We start from the raw sequence: 21293 nt of genomic DNA on the forward strand, positions 1-21293 counted from the left end.
TTTATGTCAAGGCCAGGCGTGCTCAGTTAGGCGTTTGTTGCTATATACTGTGACGTCATAAATGTATTCATACAGAACTATAATATAAAACTGATAGGTCAACTTTAATGTACAAGTAAACATCTCAACATCATTTTTTAAACTTCATTTTGTTTCCATAAATGACCCAACTTTGCCCCCTTCTGTGTTTTAAAGTTGCTCATTGTCAGATGGGATTCTGTCTTTCCCTCTTTAATTTAGCTGCAGACGTGCTTGCCTACCAACTGCTTTTTTTCTTCGATGTCTGATCTGCATGACCAAAATTCAAAGGAGGTGGTGTGGTTGAACAATGGAATGGGCCTAATCCCAATACATCTAGAAAATGGAGAAGACTCCCCCTTACGGGACTTTAATGGCCCAAATGACAATACGTTAAAAAAAGTATGAAAATATAATATGAAATGTATTGAAATGTAAAATGATGAAAGTGGCTAAAAACATCAAAAGTCAACATGAATACATGGAAACATAGGAACATGGAAGCTCTAGAGCGGTCACAGGACTATGGTGATGAGAGTCACCATGGCAGAACATGCAGACCAACTGGCTCATTTCAGAAACTTCTTTCTTAGAAGAAAGAAGTTTCTGAAACGTGTCATTGTGTGGTCTGCACTTCTTCATACGTTTTTGAGGTATTGTCATTTGGGCCAATAAAGTCCCGTGGGGGGGGGGGGGTCTTCTCCATTTTCATGACCAAAATTCTGTCTGTCTTTGACTTTTCTGATATTGCACGGCTTGTCTATAGCTGCCATTAACTGTGCACACCTGATTACTTAAAAGTGTTTGTTACCCCAGCATTTCAAATTCCTGATATGTACCATGTGCTTGTATGAGAGAGTATCCTGTTCTCTTTGTATTGCTTTCTTTGTGTGAAATCCCTTGTGTTCCTACCAGTCCCTCTGCTTTCCTGTTAATAACCGACCACACTAAGCAGGAGATCACACTGTGGTCAGTTCTCTAGCTATGCTGGGAACTCAGCCTGCTCTCCTCCAATGATTAGACTTGTTCTGACACGCCCCTCCTGCACAGCCATTTATTGACAAGCTCAGTGTGCTGCTGCTTCTCCTCCCCCCAGCTCTTATGCAGCTGAGAACAGAGGGAGTGCGGTCACTTATAAAAAAGGGGAAAAAAGTTATTTATAATGTTTTTTTTTTATATCTATACACAAATAATTGCCTTTCATTTACATTTTAAACTGAATAGGTTGTTTTACAATCACTTTAATCTTTAAAAGGGTTGTAAAGGCAGAAGGTTTGTTAACTTAATGCATCCTATGCATTAAGATAAAAAACCTTCTGTGTGCAGCAGTCACCCCAGCACCCCCTAATTACTTACCTGAGCCCCATCTCTCTCCAGCGATGTCCACAAGTGTCTTAGCCAATCAGGAGGAGAGCCGTGGATGGCTGAGATACAGCAGCGGCGCCATTGGCTCCCGCGGCTGTCAATCAAAGTCAATTAGCCAATCAGAAGAGAGAGGGGTGGGACGAGGTCAGGGCTCCATGTCTGAATGGACACACAGAGCTGTGACTCGGCTCAGGTGCCCCCATAGAAAGTTGCTTGCTGTGGGGGCACCCAACAGGAGGGAGGGGCCTGGAGCATCGAAGAGGGACCCAAGAAGAGGAGAATCCAGGCTGCTCCATGCAAAACCAACTGCACAGAGGAGGTAAGTATGACATTTTTGTTATTTATTTATTTTTTTAAATGAGACTTTACAATCACTTTAAATTTTGCAATCTAAAAAACACTCAATGAATCTTAGCTAGGTGAAGACAGCATTTGGATTTATCAGGCCATGCGATAAAAATTAGAGCAGATCTTTAGGTGTAAATAGTGTTCTGGTAAAGGGAAAGTGCTCCACCACACTGTGTAATTCACTTATCATAAGAAGTCCATATTTTATATAACTGATAGACAACATGTAATATTGTCACTATGGGTGTATGTTGTAACCTTGTGTAAAAAGAATTAAAAAAGAACCAGTCGAAACCAGATAATCGTAGAAATTCAGATTCTTGCAATTAAGTTATTATAATAGTGCTTCTTTTCCTCTCAGGGAGGGCTGTGTGTACTGTTATTCACTTATATTCTCTCCTTGTCATAGCAGAAATGTCAGTCCAGTATTAAGCTTGTAAGGCCTCATGGAGGCCAACTTGTCTTCTGCCTGATTTCAGGAATGACAAATGTTAATTAACTAGACCTTCTGAGTTTTTTTCAGTAATTTAGGCATCACCTTTGTTACAGCACCGTGTTTTTGAGTATCTCTCATTGGCTATAGGCCCAGGGATGGGACTGAATTGAAGAGTTGGAATTGGAATCCAAGCACATATATAAAGCTGATCTTCCACCAGTGTTTCCTATGAGTTCTGAGTGCAATATGCTGAGCCTGAATCCGAATGATCTGCTTTCCCACCATCTACTCACTAGATAAATGAGTTCAATGCTTGACAGTGTTTATTATCGATTGAAATACAAAATTTTCCTTTTACTGTTGGAGAATGTGACCAACAGGAATAAATCTAACAGGAAAGAATGTGTATCCTAGTAGATTCAACTCATTCCAGAGTTTTGCCCTGCAATGCTGACAAGTACCCAGAACATACTGTACATTGTTCATTAGGAAGTGACCATATGCTACTGAAGACCTTCAGTGTCCATCTTATTCCAAAAGATTTCATAGGTAAAATACATCACTGTGAGTAAGCTGATCGGTGATCATCACCATCACATCTTATTTAGAGGATGCCATACCACAAGGTACAACTACTGCGTGTATATATACAGTATATGGTACATCGCATTACTACAGAGGGCTACACAAAAGCTTTGGTAATAAACATTAGGTACAGATGGTAAGTAGTTCTTCAACAGGCTTCACGATAGACTTCTTCAGAAAATGTACTACATGGCCAAGATGTGTTGAGGCCACTCACGAGACCCTGTGAGACAACACCGGGGGAAGAGAGCAGGGTAGTATACCAGCTTTTGGGTATACTACATGTTATACATGTACCCAAGTGTCAGCACTAGTTTATGCTGAAGCTCCTTCCACACTCTTTTCCTAACTTTCCCTGGTACCCCTCTCCATACTATTCCCCCTTTCCTCAAAAACAAGTTTCACAATGCTACCCTCTGCACTTCTCTCTTACACATACAACCTACTGTTATACTCTCAACACTCCTCTACTACACATACAACCAACTGGTATATCCTCAACACTCCACCCATCGGTATACCCTCAACACTCTTCTGTTACACATACCACCCATTGTTATACCCTCAACAATCTTCTACTACACATACCACCAACTATTATACCTTCAACACTCCTGTACAACACTTACCACCCATCGTTATACCCTCAAAACTCTTCTACTACTCCTACAACCCATAGTTATACCTTCAAAACTCCTCTACTACACATACAACCCATCATTATACCCTCCACACTCCTCTACTACAAATACCACCCACTGTCATACCCCCACTACTCCTCTACTACACATACTACCCACTGTTATACCCTCTGCACTCCTCTATTGCACATACTGTCCATTGTTATACCTTCCACACTTCTCTCCTACATATGCTGCCCACTGTTATACCTTGTGTATTCTGTATCTCCTTCATATTCTACATTCCAGCCCTCCCTCCTGCACACAGAAAACATTCATTTCTTACTTCTCTACAAAACTGTACACACAGTTCCTACTTCTTATTGACATTTCTGTAATAAAGCACCTTAAAGTTTGTAATATCCCAACCCTACACTTTTGCTAGTAAAGCAAATTAAGTAATGAGAGAACAATTTAGTAGTAGAGAATTCGATTATTACAGATGTCCATCAATTCTTTTTACATACCCCACAGAAGTATTTAAATCCACAAGTAACTGATTATATACATTTTGGTAGGATTATTTTAATGATACATGAGACAACAAAAAGAGTAACGAAAGAGTCCATAATGTGCAATATCCAACAGAAAATGCTTGTTTTTCTTCAGAATGCCAATGCTCTCATAGCCTGTAAAACAAAGATCTTAGTTAGGGTCTACACAGAGAAGACATTACCACACTGTATATTATAAAGCCCAGACCTAACTGATATTTAGTGTATATATATATAAGTGTAGAGATCCAAAAACCCCAATGACTTTTTCTATTTCTGCAGTCTTCAGGATGGTTGACAGGAGGGGGTCCTTCTTACTCAGCGGGGGAGGTGAGTGGTTCTTTCCCTTAAGCACTACACAGTCCAGAGATACTGGTGGAACTCAGTACTCCTGGAGTTGAATGACAAGTGGCATCATTGGACCCACTTCTTGTGAAGCCAGGCTGCCATGGATACGTCACCCAACCTATACTCTTAAGAGTTGAGTTGGGATGATGTTGGTCATCGTTCAACTCCAAAGAGACCAGAGATTCAAAATGGAAGAGAAAGCAGGATACAGCACTGGAAAAGGTGAGTAGTAGCATTAGGTCAGTCATATTTCCACACTACTTGCAAATTAAGGTTCCAATTTGCTATGTTATAGGGAACATCTAAAAATATTAATTGTTTGAAAGCAGTACACTGAAAAATCTACGTTTTTGTCTGGAGTTTCTCCTAAAAAATAGCAGTGCACTTTCATTGTACTGTGTATCCACAGTATTTTTGCAATGTGAGATCATCTAATGCACTGCTGTCTCTAACTGCTAGTTTTACTAGATTTCAAGTCAGATTTGGTGATTTCACTTCTGTGCTACTCACTGTTCCCCTTGCTGGAGAAAAAGCTCTACCTGAGGACCCACAGTGCAAAGATACCCCTGTTTTTGCTTCATCACCTATGTGGATCTGATCTTCCTGCACCTCGCCTGCTGCTTCTTGATCATTTTTCCTTTCCAGCTATAAGATCACAAGTCATCGTTAACTAAGCTCTGCTCCTCTACCAAGTTGGCCTCCTTCAAACATAGACACAGTATAGAACAAGGCATGATATGTTGGTAAGTTCTTTAGATAGCTCAGGCCTCTTCAGGTATGACATGCCAACAAGATGGGTGAATTGGATAAGATTCAAATTTTTGCACACATGCCTGGCAGTTGGAGGCACACAGACACTACAGGAAGGGATTAGGGTTAAAGTAGGTGGCCTTTAAAGTGACTCAGTCATGAGAGGTGTATTTGGGATGCCACTGTAGGCCTCCTTTTGGAAATATTGCCTGGCTGTGCCTAGCTGCAGTATGTTTAAGTCACAATCCTGGAACACGCATGCTGTAAATGAGTGTCAGAAAAATCTCTAAAAGTTCCCGGTATTTATCTCTATACTTGTTCTAGGTCAGCCATTCAGATAGTACTGAGGTCAAAGCATCAGAAAGACAGCCAGAAAACTAAGATTCTTTAAGAGTTCAGTAAAGACGGTCTCTATTAATCTCTCATGAGAGTATCTCTCAGTAAGGATAACATGTTCCATCAAAAGGAGATATGGCACTAACCTCGTCTGGTTCCTGTAGCTCCTGGTATTCTGGCAAATAATTGGATTCCTTCATAAGTGAGATCTATAGAAAAACAAATTTAATGAAATACTCATGTTGATCAAAAAAGACATACTAACTCTTTGCTTCTGGCGAGATAATATCTGATGATTATAGTGATCTAAACCAATGGTCTTTAAACTGTGGCCCGTGGGCCAGATGTGGCCCTTTGCTAACCTTTTTCTGGCCCTTGGGGCATTATTCCTCCCATGAATATGAGGCACTATACCCCCCCCCCCCACTGACACCAGCAGTAGGGCATAACTCCTTCCACTGACAGCAACGATGGGTCATTATTCTTCCCACTGACACAAACAATGGGGCACTATTTCTCCCACTGACACCAGTGATGGGGCAGTATTCTTCCCGCCGACACCAACAATGGGACACTTTTATTCCCACTGACACTAACAATAGGACATTATTTCTTCCATTTACACCAATGAAGGGGCATTATTCCTCCCATTGACCCCAATATAGTGCTGGTATCCCTCTCACTGATACCAACAATGGGGCACTATTCCTTCCACTGAAACTAACAATGGGGCACTATTCCTCCCACTAACACCAACGATGGGGCACTATTCCTCCCACTGACACCAACGATGGGGCACTATTCCTCCCACTGACACCAACGATGGGGCACTATTCTTCCCACTGACACCAACGATGGGTAGGTATTCTTCCTACTGACACAAACAATAAGGCACTTTCACTCCCACTGACAGCAGTGACGGGGCAGTATTCTTCCCACTGACACCAACGGGGCACTTTTCCTTCCACTGATACCAATGATGAATAACTATTCCTTCCACTGTCACCAACATTGAAGCACAATTTCTCTTACTGACAGCAACAATGAGGCACTTTTTCTCCCACTGATACAAATGATGGAGCACTATTCCTTTCACTGACACCAATGATGCTGCACTATTCCTCCCACTGATACCAACGGTGGGGAACTGCTCCTCTCACTAATCCCAATGATCGGACACTATTCCTCTCACTGATACCAATGATGGGGCACTATTCCTCCCACTGATACCAATGATGGGGAACTGTTTCTCCCACTAATACCAATGATCAAAACTCTATTCCTCCCACTGATACCAATGATAAGGAACTAGTTCTCCCCCTTAGTACCAATGATGGGTCACTATTTCTCCTACTGACCACAGGCTATTTGTAATACTTTTACTCCCACTGAGCACCAAATGGGAATGGACTACAGTGGGGATACAACACTGAAATGTCAGAACTTTGTCTTATCAAGAGATTAGAGATATGTCTAGAGGTACAGGTAGGTAAAGGTAGGAAACACTTCATTAAAGGCTATAGTGTTTGCCTTTTTCTCAAGCGTCTTGAGAGACTTGAGGAAGGGGCTGAGCAGCTTTGAAACACGTAGCCAAGCCACTCTGATGCCCTTTGGTTTCCAACGTCACGCTGGACTGTCTTCAGATCTGCTTACCAAGCTTTGAGTCTACCTGGGTTGGCAGAGCTGCTTAGGACTCCTGCTACACTGCGCACCATCCTACAGATAACAGCTTTAGACCACATGACAGGCCCATATGTTTTCACTACATGTGAGTTGCCATTTTTTTTTCTACCAAGAAATATTTGTTTTGCTGCACTATGGTGTTTTTTTCTCATTATAAGATTCCAGCCATGGCTTTTCTGACTCCCACAGTACTATGGTACGCCTTTTTCCGATAGAGAATCCTGTCATTTAAATAAATACTTTTTGGTGATCTGCATACCTTTTCTAGAAGAGGATCGTGTCCAGGTTTATACTTCTTGTCATGTTCTATATGTAGGACAGCATCATGGACAGTAAGGAAGAAGATATCATAACTGATTGCAGCCTCAAAGAAGGAGCACATTTCCAGTTTTTGGAGTACAGAATCTGTAAAACGTGAAGATGTAAGCACACCTTAACCCATAGCAAACCAGTCCAGTATCAGCTTTGATTTGTTTAGCAGGTAAAATAAAGAAAGTTTTTTTGTTTTTTGTTTTTTACTGCCTTCTGTGTGTTAATGCACTTTGACATCCCTCTTTGATTAACTAATTAGAGCGGTATTTATACGTACCTTCACAAGCTGCAATGTAAACATCTACATCAATTCTCTTGAATTCTTTAAAGATCTGGAAAATAAATCACACATAAGATACATTCTTTTTTTGTTCCAGGCAAGATATTGCAACATAAGTATATATAGGAAACTAGTAAGGAATATGTAGTGGTGGGATTTTAATTCACAGGTCCTTTTCATGAGAGGTCTACACCAGGGCCGTTTTTTTCCACTGGGCACGCTGGGCACTTGTCTGGAGGGCCCCATCCAGGGCCGATCCTCAAGGTTGCAATCTGCTGCTTAAGTTGACTGACTGCACTGGTTGCTCACTAGCTAGAATCGCCGACTAGCTAGCAACCAGTGACGTCAGTCAGAGGCCGCGGCCGCCCCAGCATTCATAGCACGCCGCTGCCTCCCCAGCTGCTATTGAACAAGCTCCGCCCACCTCTGCCATGTTTTTCATACAGCGTGGAGAGGGAGCGGAGCGGAAAGATAGCCCTTGATAGCTGGCACTGCCTTGCTGCTGTGAGTGACACACTGTACTGCACCAGGCCGGCGGCCTCAAGTAAGTCTAACACTGTCTACTTAAGTAAGTTCAAGTTGTGCATCAAACACAGCCACTGTCTGTGCCCCTCAAAAGTTGCCACTGTGCCCATCAAACACAGCCACTGTGCCCATGAAAGCTGCCACTGTGCCCATCAAACACAGCCACTGGGCCCATCAAAGCTGCCACTGTGCCCCATCAAAGCTGCCACTGTGCCCATCAAACACAGCCACTGTGCCCATCAAAGCTGCTACTGTGCCCCATCAAAGCTGCCACTGTGCCCATCAAACGCAGCCACTGTGCCCATCAAACGCAGCCACTGTGCCCATCAAAGCTGCCGCTGTGCCCATCTAAGCTGCCACCGTGCCCATCAAAAGCAGCCACTGTTCCCATCAAAAGCTGCCACTGTGCCATCAAACACAGCCACTGTGCCCATCAAAGCTGCCGCTGTGCCCATCAAATCTGCCACTGTGCCCATTAAACGCAGCCACTGTGCCCATTAAACGCAGCCACTGTGCCCATCAAAAGCTGCCACTGTGCCCATCAAACACAGCCACTGTGCCCATCAAAGCTGCCACTGTGCCCATCAAAAGCTGCCACTGTGCCCATTAAATGCTGCCACTGTGCCCATCAAACGCTGCCACTGTGCCCAAACTCGTGTTAATGTTTAAACACTGATTTTGTTGGAAGTACAAGATGGGCCAGGTCTCTTAAGATGGGCCAGGTCTACATACCCCTAACTCTATTTGTCACGTCCTACCACATCTGCTCACGAAGTTCTTAGCCATTGACCTTTGGCTTGTGCAGATGCTATTCAGTTTACTGAATTAAAATAGACCTGAACCTGAAAAAGTGAAGATTTGTTATGTTATAGGGGACATCTATAAATGTCTATTGTGATTAATTTTACCCTGGAAAAAAAAAAGAACAGTTTTGTTTTGACTTCCTCCTGAAAAATAGCTGTGCACCTACGGTGCCTTGACCCTTGTAGCATTATATTTGCACTGAGGCATCTAAGTCCTCCATAGATGGATCAACTCTTGGACAAATTAGCAGGGAGCAGCCGAGATTTGATCCATCTATTAGCAGGTTGGTTGTACCCAAGTCAATACAAGCAGCCTGTCGGCTATAGCCACTAGCAGTAACCATTGTGTTCTGCTGGCTGGGAAAGCTCCCTACCAGCAGAGCCCAATAGCTCTGTGGGAGTCAACACTGACTGTGTTGATGAGAAATCTAGCAGTTTTCTTTCCTTCCACCGAACATCCTGAAAACATCACAGCACCCTCAGTACTTCTCTCAAGACCCATCTGCTTTGATGCAAGCATTGAGAGGGCTCTTTGGAGGTGTTGAGCAAATATCAAAATGCTTTCATGGGCTGGTGTCCGCCTAGAAGAGTGGACTTTCCTAGGCTGGCTATATTTGCACACAGAGCTCCCTAGATAATGTCTGTATGTGATGCTGAGCCTCCATGATGGAAAGAACTAAAATCCAATCCAATATAAGAGGCAGACCAGGGACATTTGTGCTGGGAGGGCAAATTAGGGGGTAGATTTGTGCTAGGATGGGGGATTCGGGGGGATTTGTTGCTGGGGGGAGGATTTATGCTCATGGGGAATTTTTTTTGGGGGGGGGGATTTGAGCTAGGAGGGGGGATCTGTGCTGGGGGGAGGATTTATGCTCATGGGGAATTTTGGGGGGGGGGGGGGGATTTGAGCTAGGAGGGGGGATCTGTGCTGGGGGGAGGATTTATGCTCATGGGGAATTTTGGGGGAGGGGGGAGGATTTGAGCTAGGAGGGGGGATCTGTGCTGGGGGGAGGATTTGTGCTCGGACAGGAACTTTGAGGGGTAGAAGTTTTGTGCTAGGATGGGTGATTTTGGGGATGGGATTTGTGCTAGGAGGAGAGATTTGGGGAAAGAGAGGATTTGAGCTGGGAGGGGGGATGGGGGTCAAAGCTTTGTGCTGGGAAGGGGGATTTCAGCAGGGGGGAATTGTACTGAGAGGAAGGGAAATTTTTGTTTGGGGCAAATTTTGTCTTCCAAAGGGATTATATGCTTTGGGGCAGGGGTGGCCCGTCCATTAGTGGCGCCTGGGCACCGCCCCCCCTGTCCTCGCCACCCCCTATATGCAGCGGATAGATGTATGCATAGCATGAATCTATCCACTGCCGCCCCCTATTCATGTGTCTGGCCCCTTTCGGGACACCGGGAATTAGAGCAGCCAGGGTTTCTTTTTTAAGCACCTGATTAGAGCCAAAGGCTCTAATAGGCTTCAAAATAGGGTGGACTCGGTACGCAGAGTTTTGCGTCTGGAGTCCACCCAGGTGTGTTGCAACAGCGAATAAAAATTTACTGTTGCAACACTGATCCTCCTCCCGGCCAATCGGGAAGCAGGTATGAAACCTGTTTCCTGATTGGCCAAAACGTCAGGCAACCTTATTGGACACCTAGCGTCGGGAGGAGGAGAGAGTAGACTCAGCGGAAGCTGCTCCAGGAGAGGGAGTAGCTTTCCCCAAGCCCGCTACGGTTTAATTGCTGCCCCTCCCCCAATAAAAAAAACTCCAACCAGCCGCCACTGCTTTGGGGGGTTAGCATGCAGATTTGTGCTGACACATTATGCTCATACATTTTGGGGGCGGGGGTGCAGTTTGACATCTTCGCCCTGGGTGCGAGATGACCCTGTTCTGGCACTGAATAACACCAATTATCCAACATTAAAGATGAATGTGCCATAAGATTTCCAGATAGATAGGATATTTACCAGCTTTAGGACTTTGACGGCCACCACATCCAGGAATGTTATTTGGCTGAAGTCAAATATGATGCTGTGAATGGACACCTTGGGCACGGAGACTTTGACAGGTAGGTCAGCGTTCCAATCTACTTGGATCTCTAGTTCCTTTGTTTCAATTCCATCGTCCATCTCATGGTCAGGGTCTTCTGGATCTTCGGCTGAATCATAGCCAAGGTTGTCAATGCCGACTGGACTGATGACTCCGTTCTGAAGAGATATGTGACATGATAATTAATACCAATTAACAGGCCAGCTATATTGAGAAGTCAACGGACTGCTAATATACAGTAAGTGGAGAAAGTAGCCTTTAACATAAAAAGCCCCTCTCACCGTCCTTATGGTCAGTGAAGCCACTCCTCATACAAACCTAAGAACATTTTTGGCAAGTACTACCAGCTGACCTTGCCCAAAAACAGCCTTTCTTTTATAAACCAATAATCCCATCAGCCTCCAGTGCAACTGGGATAAATAAAGGCAGATGTGTTTAAAGTCCAGCCCGTGTGGCAACCATGGATCCTTCCATAGATACAGTGGAAGAGTTAGCATAACCCCTATGCACAGGATGTGTGTTATTCTCAGGAACAGCCAAGGAAAATAAAAAAATAAAGGCCTGAAAAATAAAAACTCATGTATTCACCACATCTAAGGACTTCCAATCTGCAATATATTACATTTTTGGTTCTGAGTCTAGATGCACTCTAAATAGCCAACAGCAAGATGTAAGCAGGCAAAATCATCAGTCGTCAAGCTGAAGTAGTATTTAAAGTGGAAGATATATATTTATAGTAGAGGAGAGTTTGTATGTCTCTTCTGCAATACAATCTTACCCCCACCTGCAAGCATTTTTTTTAAGAACTGCACATTGACAGTTGTACATGTGCAATTCAGTGCAGTAAGTACTGGTAGCAAAGATTAACTAACTCCCATGTACGGGAGCTATGTATCCCGGCCCAGCCTCCTAAATCGTGGAAGAGTACGGGGAGAAGATGGAAGCACCAGTGATGGAACAATGAAGGTGACTTCAAATGTCGTAGCACTGGAGGGCAGGGCTGGCCCAAGACATTGTGCTGCCTGGGTCCAAAAATAAAATGCTGCCCCCCACCCCTCCCAAAAAAGAAATCACGCCCACCTAAAGGCCCTCACATCCATTATTTTATATCATGATAATTAAAAAACAAAAATTGAATTAATCATTAAGATTTACATGCAACAGCACCTTGTCTATATGTAAAATTATATGACATACCATTATGTTCAATTGCAAGGGGTGGGCTAGGGTAGTATATAGACAGGCAAGGGTAGTATCTGGACAGGCTAGGGTAGTATATGGACAGGCTAGGGTAGTATATGGACAGGCTAGGATAGTATATAGACAGGCTAGGATAGTATATAGACAGTCAAGGGTAGTATCTGGACAGGCTAGGGTAGTATATGGATAGGCTAGGATAGTATATAGACAGGCTAGGATAGTATATAGACAGGCTAGGATAGTATATAGACAGTCAAGAGTAGTATCTGGACAGGCTAGGGTAGTATATGGATAGGCTAGGATAGTATATAGACAGGCTAGGGTAGTATAGGGGCAGGCTACAGTAGTATAGGGGAAGGTGGAGTGGCCCAGTGGGCAGTTGTCATTATCATGACACACAAAACTGCTGGAAAAAACATCTTGGTCATCAATTTTCTGGGTAAATAGAAGAGAAGGGGAGGCGGCTGTGGTTTAATTTGCTGCCCCTCTCAAAAGTGCTGCCTGGGTCCAATGGACCCACTGGGACCCATGATAGGACTGGCCCTGCTGGAGGGGAGAACTTTACAAGGCCTCACCTCTAGGTAGGGGCAGGTTTAAAATTGGGCTCAGAAGCCATGTGTCTATGGGTGCCTTTCCCTTAATTACTGACCATGTTTTTTTTTTTTTCATTATCAGTAGGAATAGCAATCTCATTTACATTTACACCTTGTTATACAATTGTAGTGTAAGCCAGTTAAGAACAGGAAACATAAGAAAATGCCCTGCGTAAGAGAGGAATGTTGTTAAGGGAGCCAACCCCTGTGTGATTACAGGCTCCAGTGAAATCCAGCCATGCCACAACAGTTTTTTTAATTTATTTCATAAAACAGAGAAGGCACTTCTAAGTGCAGTATGACAAGGATTTTAATATAAAAAGCGGTTAAAAACACTAATGCCCCGTACACACGGTCGGATTTTCCGACGGAAAATGTGTGATAGGACCTTGTTGTCGGAAATTCCGACCGTGTGTAGGCTCCATCACACATTTTCCATCGGATTTTCCGACACACAAAGTTTGAGAGCAGGCTATAAAATTTTCCGACAACAAAATCCGTTGTCGGAATTTCCGATCGTGTGTACACAAATCTGACGCACAAAGTGCCACGCATGCTCAGAATAAATAAAGAGATGAAAGCTATTGGCCACTGCCCCGTTTATATCCCCGACGTACGTGTTTTACGTCACCGCGTTCAGAATGATCGGATTTTCTGACAACTTTGTGTGACCGTGTGTATGCAAGACAAGTTTGAGCCAACATCCGTCTGAAAAAATCCTAGAATTTTGTTGTTGGAATGTCCGCTCAATGTCCAACCGTGTGTACGGGGCATTAACAAGATGCATGAAATAAACAAGCCCATCAATCCCAAAAGCAAACATCTGGCAGGTCTCCTGTCACAGTCCCGAGGCAAGTCTCACAGCCCACCAGCGGTGTGGAGCTGTGATTTTTGTTAATTGCTAGGCGCCCCGTCCCGGAGACAGGAGACGAATGTCTGCTTTCGGGATCGATGAGTTTGTTTATTTTATGCATCTTGTAAGTGTTTTTAACCGCTTTTTACATTAAAATCCTTGTCATACTGCACCTAGAGGCACCTTCTCTGTTTTATGAAAAAAAAAAAAAAACACCCTATAAATATCTATTTACTATTCTTTTTAGTTTAGATACAGCAGGGAATAGTTGAAACCTTTATCAGGTCATTATGTTGTTGTTATTATTAATATTACTGTTTTTATTATTTTTTTTAATTTTTATTTTGTTTTTATTAATATTTTTATTAATATTATTGTAGTGGTGCCGCCATGGGGTCACTGCGTGTTCTAACATCCACACATATCACCCTGCGAGTCAGACATCCATTTTGGCACACTTTCCCAGACAATTTACTGTCTCTTGCTTGTTTTTGTTGTTTTTATTAGGGGATTAAACTTGGATGGGGCAAAGGGACATGGGATGCCCATATGATGAATACTTCTTAAAGAAATCAAAATTGGTTGAGTCTAGATTTGACAGTCTCTTCCTCTGCACATGCCCTCCAGCACACTACTTGAGATCACTTGCTTCACTTCACTGTCCAAATCTAGGTTCCTGTCACCGTTAGCACATGGCTAGGCCTCGCTCTGAATAAGTCCTAATGTTTTTCTAGTAGCCCTTTACAGGCAAGGGTCTGCAGCCCCCTTTGTGGTAGCAACTGTTTTAGTTGAGAAGAATAAATGTGCTAACTGACACTTGGGGGACTCCTGCTCCCAGCACGTCCGATGCAAATCCTGCCAGCCCTCGTGGCTGCAACGCTTGACTCCAAAACAACCACACAGTCTCTCCCTTGAGCTCCACATCCAAATCCTGGCATGTCTCTCCCAGAGCTTCACACTGTGCTTCTCACTCACCGACCCTGACATGGATCCCTCCTGAATGACTTGCCTGGCAGTGCTCCCAACTGTCCTCTTCCTGCTTCCTGTTTCAGGACACCTCTCAATGACTGTGTAGAGAGAGGCTCCCTCCCAGCTCCCGAGCTCCAGGCCTGAGTTCACCCACCTCCAGAAAGGGGGTTCCCTCTGACCACGACAGTCTAACACTCCATCATTCAGTTCTTCCACCCGACAACTCCTACCACAACAGGCTGACCATTATTTTATATAGGAGGCCTGCCCCCTTCCAATCCTAGTTGGGGATTGGTCAGGGCTCCCACATACACTCCATGTCACTCCAGCTCTCTGCCCTGCCTCTTTTCCAGAATCTTCTGAAAACCAGAGGAGGCGCCCAAGAGCTGAAGCACATGTCAGTCACCTGCTGCTACACTAAACAACTCCCCTGCCCCCAGATCAAAAACAAACAGGCCCACTGCTCTAGCACCTACCTACCTAAGGTAGAGGGTGCTACATTATTATTTATTTATTTATTTATTTGCTGCCTGTGTCCTATTGGGGAGATTTAACTTTACTTCCTCTCCTGGAGACACAACAGGAAATAAGAGGAGATTGCTTCTATGTGAATGAAATTCTCTTTTTAGAAAGCTGTCACAGGAACAGGTGTCCCTGTTGGTGGACTATCCTTCACCTCTTGCTGTGTTGAACTCCAACATTTTTGGATTTCCCTCACTTTCTGTCCCAGTGACAGTGGCCACCAGAACAAATATGTTTTTATTGCTGTGTCCCTACTTTGGAAAATCACCCCCCCTAACAAAGGATCTTAATAAATTTAACATTTTTTTTGTCTAACCCCTTTCTGCCCAGCCCTGGCATACCATTAACTGGGCTATTACTCTGCCAGGATCGGGATTTGAACCCACAACCTCTGCAGTGTCCAGCAGTTGCTCTTCTGACTGAGACACCTAAGATGCTGGACAGCTCCCTTTCTGATCCTTTGGACTTTTTTCCATTGTCTCATGTTTCTGGTGAACCTTGAACTCTTTGCTCCTCCCATGACCTCTCCGATTTAAGCCAGGTATCTGCACTACATTTGCTAGATTATTGTGCTCTCTCCAGTCGATATCTTGCTCTTTTGCCTACCTGCAGCTGTCATTATATGCATTACCACTAGTTACTGACCTTTGGCTTGTTCCTTGACTATGTTTCCACCTGATCCCAACCTGCAACTTCTTGTTACTGACCTTTGGCTTGCTTACTGACTACGCTTCTGCCTGAACCGTACCTGTTATATCTGTTACTAGACTTAGGCTTGCTCCCTCATGGTGGGGCGATCATGAAGACCACAACTTGTTACTAACACGTAGCAAAACCCATCTCCACCATCAGGAACTCTGAGGAAGACTAGTTAGTGCTTAGAAACCAAATCTTGGATGAGCCCGCTTCATCAGGGTGACCTGCTTGTTTACTTATCCTTTTGGTTGGTGAGTGCCTCTCTGCTGCTATAGCTACTGATTTCCGAGCCTCACCGTGAGATACACCCTGGGAAGGGGGGGAGTAGGAAGGTCTGCCCTATAACCTTACCACTGTGATTGGTTATCACAGTCATCGCATGATCGGGAGCTTCAGATCATTAGTAGGGACTGGGAGTGGTTATTCACAGTTTGGTCACTGTTTTTTAGAGAGCGCAGTGAGTGCGCTCCTAGCACAGAAACATCTGTTGCCCGTGAATATTTGTTATGTGGATGGCACCAGGTTAGCAAATCAATTTTCCTAAGTCATCATACTAACATAAGAATTATTCTTAACTGAGCCAAGTCGTACACTATTGTTGTCAAGTAGCTAGTCCAAGCCTTCCGTCAAGGTTACAGGATTGATCCAGGATTGGGTCAATCGCAACATTTGTAACAAACTTCAGACATCATTCAGAATGTAGGAAGGAGCGTAGCTCCGCAAACGCGTCGCCTGTTTATCCCTGCACGAACCCGGAAGTGACCCCTTTCTCCTGATTACGAGCAGTGCGCTCCCCGCAGCAGGAAACATTGACCATCCAGCAGTGAAGCCTGTTCTGCCAGAGACACCGCCACTGAAAGATGCGATTGGACACTACCCCCGGGATATCTATCATCTTAATATTGCTATCTACACGCCTGTATACGTGTACTTTTGTGAGTACCCATTTTAAAGATATATTAAATCTGTTTTTAAATACTGCACTTAGAGTGGTGCCCTTGTTGTTCTTTTTCTTCAGTACCCAGAGGATTGCTTCTTCCCATCTACAGGGCTGCCTTCTACAGTTGCCAGCATATGTCATGGACTATAATTTAGTGATCTCAGTCTTTGGCAGTTAACTGCCCGTTTGCTGTATATTACTCATTATATTATTCCTGTTTTTAGACCCTAGCTTTGGTTTTATGTCAACATTTGTATACTAATTTTTTCTCTCTTCATTGAGAGCAACAGGGTTGGGGGGCTACAATTGTTTCCAATTGTGTTGGACCCAGCGCTCACACTTTTATGTTGTATCATTCAGAATGTAAGCTCACCTTGGTAGTTGTAAGTTCTCCTTTTTTGATAAGTTTATGAATCTTGCTAAGGGCTTTGGTCCTTTTTGTGTAAACTCGGACACAGTCAAATCCAACCTGCCAAATTCAAACATAAGTAATGAATACCAGTGGATCTTCTATATTGAATATACAGTAAATCTTGAAAACTTTCCTTTTAAGCCAGTAGGTGGAGCTCTAGTCTCCCATTCAAGCCCACTGTTTATGGAGGTCAGTAGCTCCAGCAGCAATTTACACACATACAGTAAGGGACTTAGTAACTCATTTTTAACGACTTATGCCTTATCAGATGGTCCAGTCCAAATTTTCAATCAAAACATTAGCTTGAAAGCAGGCAGTATATTCCACGCTGTCTATATAGCTAACCCCAAATGCTCTGGGAGTTCCATAACCACTTTCCGCCCATATGACATCATATGATGTCCTTGGGTTGAAGTGGTTATAAAAATTTTTAGCCGGTGATGCCATGTAAGGCAAAAGTGACTATAGTGGCTGAACAGCCACACGATCCCTTCTGCGGGCGGCAGAAAGGGGTCCCCCCACCTCCCACTGCCGACGCTTTCCTGGGCTCTGCAACCAGCAGCAACGGCGGCACTACAGAGAGAGAGAGAGGAACTGACCTTGTTCCTCCCTCTCTGTGACCCCGGAAACCAGAAGGGACGATTATTTAAATTTGAATGAATTTTAAAGCATGACATGTTAGGTATCTACTTACTCGGATGGACATCATATTTTATATTTAACAAAGAAAATGGGTATTATATAGTGTTTGTATGCAAAAAAATTTCTTAAAGTGTATTTTTTCCCCCCAAAAATTGCGTTTGAAAAACCACTGCACAAAAATGGTGACATAAAAAAGTTTAATACCTACCATTTTATTCTCTAGAGTCTCTGCTAAAAAAAAATATAATGTTTGGGGGTTGTAAGTAATTTTCTAGCAAAAAAATACAGATATTTATATGTAGGAGAGAAATGTCAGAATTGGCCTGGGTGGGAACTGATTAATGAACATGTAAACCCCAATCACTAAAATGTCATAGAAGCTTTAACTTCGTATTTCTAAATGTATTCTTCATAGAAAAATGTACGATTGTTTAACTCACAATTCGTCTAATGCCACTTCTCAACCCTTCGATGTTACCATAAAAGATACCGCTGGAGAACCGGATGATTTTCACCCCTTCTGGCTCTACAAGCTGGAAAAGAAGTTATGGAGTTAAATTGTAGTGTTTCCTATGTCTTCTTCGATTGAGACCATGAAACACATGTTGGAGTGTACATACGTTTTGGTACAGCTTTACATTTTTGTAGAGTTCGGTATCAGGAATGTTTGCTAGAGCACTGCAGGAAGGGCTAAAAAAAAAGAATGATAAAAAATTACATAACTTAAAGCTAAACCCCAGGAAGGTGCAAAATACATAAAATAATGAACAAATTCATTAATTTAATAAAAAAAATAATTTATCAAGTTTTTATTTGTTAAATACAAGCAGTGTAAGTATCTAAATTTGACCCGGTCTCAGCCTTTTCCTTTCCCTATACAGCAGAACTCAGACTCATGAGGGAGAAGCAGCACAAGGAGCCAATCAATTGTGCTGCAGTGCAAAAAGCATGCCGATAGGAGAAGAGAGCAGAGTGACAGAGACATGAGCTTTATCAGTCTGCTGCTTTTCCTTTCACTGTCCAGTCGAGTGGCAGCCTGTGCATTGTGGGCGCATGGGCACCCCCCCCAACACCGCCTCCGTCCTCCCTATCCATGTGCCCGGCCCCTGGCCAGAGGCTCTTATAGGCTTCAAAATAGGGTGGGCTTGGGGAGCAGAGCTTTGCTTCCGGAGCTCACCCAGTTGTGTTGCAACAGTAAAACTAAAACAACTGAGATGACTAAAATACGACTAAAACTAAAATGCCATTTTAGTCGAAAGACTAAGACTAAAACTAAATTGAAAGTTGACTTCAGAATTAACACTGGTCTGTAGTGCATGTTCATACCTCAATACCATAATAAATAACATACGAGATTTTTCACTCCAGCAGTATATAATGAGTTTGGAAATTGTAGAGAAATGTTAACTAATACATTACAATTTAATTACACCCATTAGATTTTAGACGACTAAAATGAGTTTTAGTTGTCTAAAATGTACTGGAGATTTAGTCGACTAAATACGACTAAAACTAAAATAATTGCAGAAGACTAAAATTGGACTAAAACTAAAATGCCATTTTAGTCCTAAGACTAATGCCCCATACACACGATCGGAAATGCCGCCAACAAAACTCTGATGAGAGCTTTTGGTTGGAAATTGTGACCGTGTGTATGCTCCATTGGACTTTTGCTGACGGAATTCCCACCAGCAAAAAATTGAGAACCGGGTTTCTATTTTTCGGTTGGAAAAAGTTCCTATCTGAAAATTGTAGTGACAGGGGAATCCCTCCTGCCCAGCAATTGTATTCTCCCGACAAACGGTGATTATCACTAGCGGTTATTGCGACCGCTAACGATAATCATAAGAGTATCCAGCAGGCTGGTTGTACCCAAGTCAATCGATCAACTTGGTACATTCAGCCTGCCCGTTAATGGCTCACATCTCAGCCAGTTCCTGATGACCTGGCCGAGATTTAAACTGTCTATGGCTGGTCTTAGCACTTAGGTAGCCCATACATTGATCACTTTTTTCATTCAACTATTAGGTTGAATGAAAAAAAACAAAAACAAATGATCCAATTCCCCCATCTACACATTCCAGGTGGATGGAGGAATACTACCACTGTGGACCAGCGGCAGAACAACCAGGGTTGCTGTCCTGTCTCAGCTATTGACAGCGCTAGTCTCTGTCTCTGTAAAGCGTTGCAGGACCACGCAATTGTCATTTAAATTGTGAGAGCGCTGAAAGCTGAAAATTGGCCTGGCCAGGAAGGGGGTGCCCTGTAGGCAAGTGGTTAAGGCAATGTTCATAAAAATAAAGTCCATATACAGTGGGGACGGAAAGTATTCAAACCCGCTTAAATTTTTTACTCTTTGTTATATTGCAGCCATTTGCTAAAATCATTTAAGTTCATTTTTTTCTTCATTAATGTATACACAGCACCCCATATTGACAGAAAAACACAGAATTGATGACATTTTTGCAGATTTATTAAAAAAGAAAAACTGAAATATCACATGGTCCTAAGTATTCAGACCCTTTGCTGTGACACTCATATATTTAACTCAGGTGCTGTCCATTTCTTCTGATCATCCTTGAGATGGTTCTACACCTTCATTTGAGTCCAGTTGTGTTTGATTATACTGATTAGACTTGATTAGGAAAGCCACACACCTGTCTATATAAGACCTTACATCTCACAGTGCATGTCAGAGCAAATGAGAATCAAGAGGTCAAAGGAACTGCCTGAAGAGCTCAGAGACAGAATTGTGGCAAGGCACAGATCTGGCCAAGGTTACAAAAAAAATTTCTGCTGCACTCAAGGTTCCTAAGAGCACAGTGTCCTCCATAATCCTTAAATGGAAGACGCTTGGGACGACCAGAACCTTTTACTAGAGCTGGCTGTCTGGCCAAACTGAGCTATCGGGCGAGAAGAGCCTTGGTGAGAGAGGTAAAGAAGAACCCAAAGATCACTGTGGCTGAGGTCCAGAGATGCAGTCGGGAGATGGGAGAAAGTTGTAGAAAGTCAACCATCACTGCAGCTCTCCACCAGTTGGGGCTTTATGGCAGAGTGGCCCGACGGAAGCCTCTCCTCAGTGCAAGACACATGAAAGCCCGCATGGAGTTTGCTAAAAAAACACCTGAAGGACTCCAAGATGGTGAGAAATAAGATTCTCTGGTCTGATGAGATCAAGATAGAACTTTTTGGCCTTAATTCTAAGCGGTATGTGTGGAGAAAACCAGGCACTGCTCATCACATGTCCAATACAGTCCCAACAGTGAAGCATGGTGGTGGCAGCATCATGCTGTGGGGGTGTTTTTCAGCTGCAGGGACAGTACGACTGGTTGCAATCGAGGAAAAGATGAATGCAGTCAAGTACAGGGATATCCTGGACGAAATCCTTCTCCAGAGTGCTTAGGACCTCAGACTGGGCCGAAGGTTTACCTTCCAACAAGACAATGACCCTAAGCACACAGCTAAAA

At 43.4% G+C, this 21293-nt stretch overlaps 1 protein-coding gene across 1 annotated transcript in view; it reads right to left on the reverse strand.

Moving 5' to 3' along the window:
* Window positions 1-1714: 1714 nt before the first annotated feature.
* LOC141106414 (pendrin-like) overlaps window positions 1715-21293 on the reverse strand; it is a 134308-nt gene continuing 114729 nt past the window's right edge. Inside the window, exons 14-21 of the mRNA XM_073597183.1 lie at window positions 18447-18516; window positions 18267-18359; window positions 17146-17241; window positions 10918-11157; window positions 7633-7687; window positions 7303-7448; window positions 5507-5569; window positions 1715-4061 (exon numbers count right to left, since the gene is read on the reverse strand). Of these exons, the coding sequence (XP_073453284.1) occupies window positions 4038-4061; window positions 5507-5569; window positions 7303-7448; window positions 7633-7687; window positions 10918-11157; window positions 17146-17241; window positions 18267-18359; window positions 18447-18516 (787 nt within the window). The 3' untranslated portion in view covers window positions 1715-4037. The remainder of the gene's footprint in view (window positions 4062-5506; window positions 5570-7302; window positions 7449-7632; window positions 7688-10917; window positions 11158-17145; window positions 17242-18266; window positions 18360-18446; window positions 18517-21293) is intronic.

Source organism: Aquarana catesbeiana, linkage group LG08 (genome assembly GCF_042186555.1).
Source record: "Aquarana catesbeiana isolate 2022-GZ linkage group LG08, ASM4218655v1, whole genome shotgun sequence".
In the NCBI taxonomy this organism is placed as follows: Eukaryota; Metazoa; Chordata; class Amphibia; order Anura; family Ranidae; genus Aquarana; species Aquarana catesbeiana.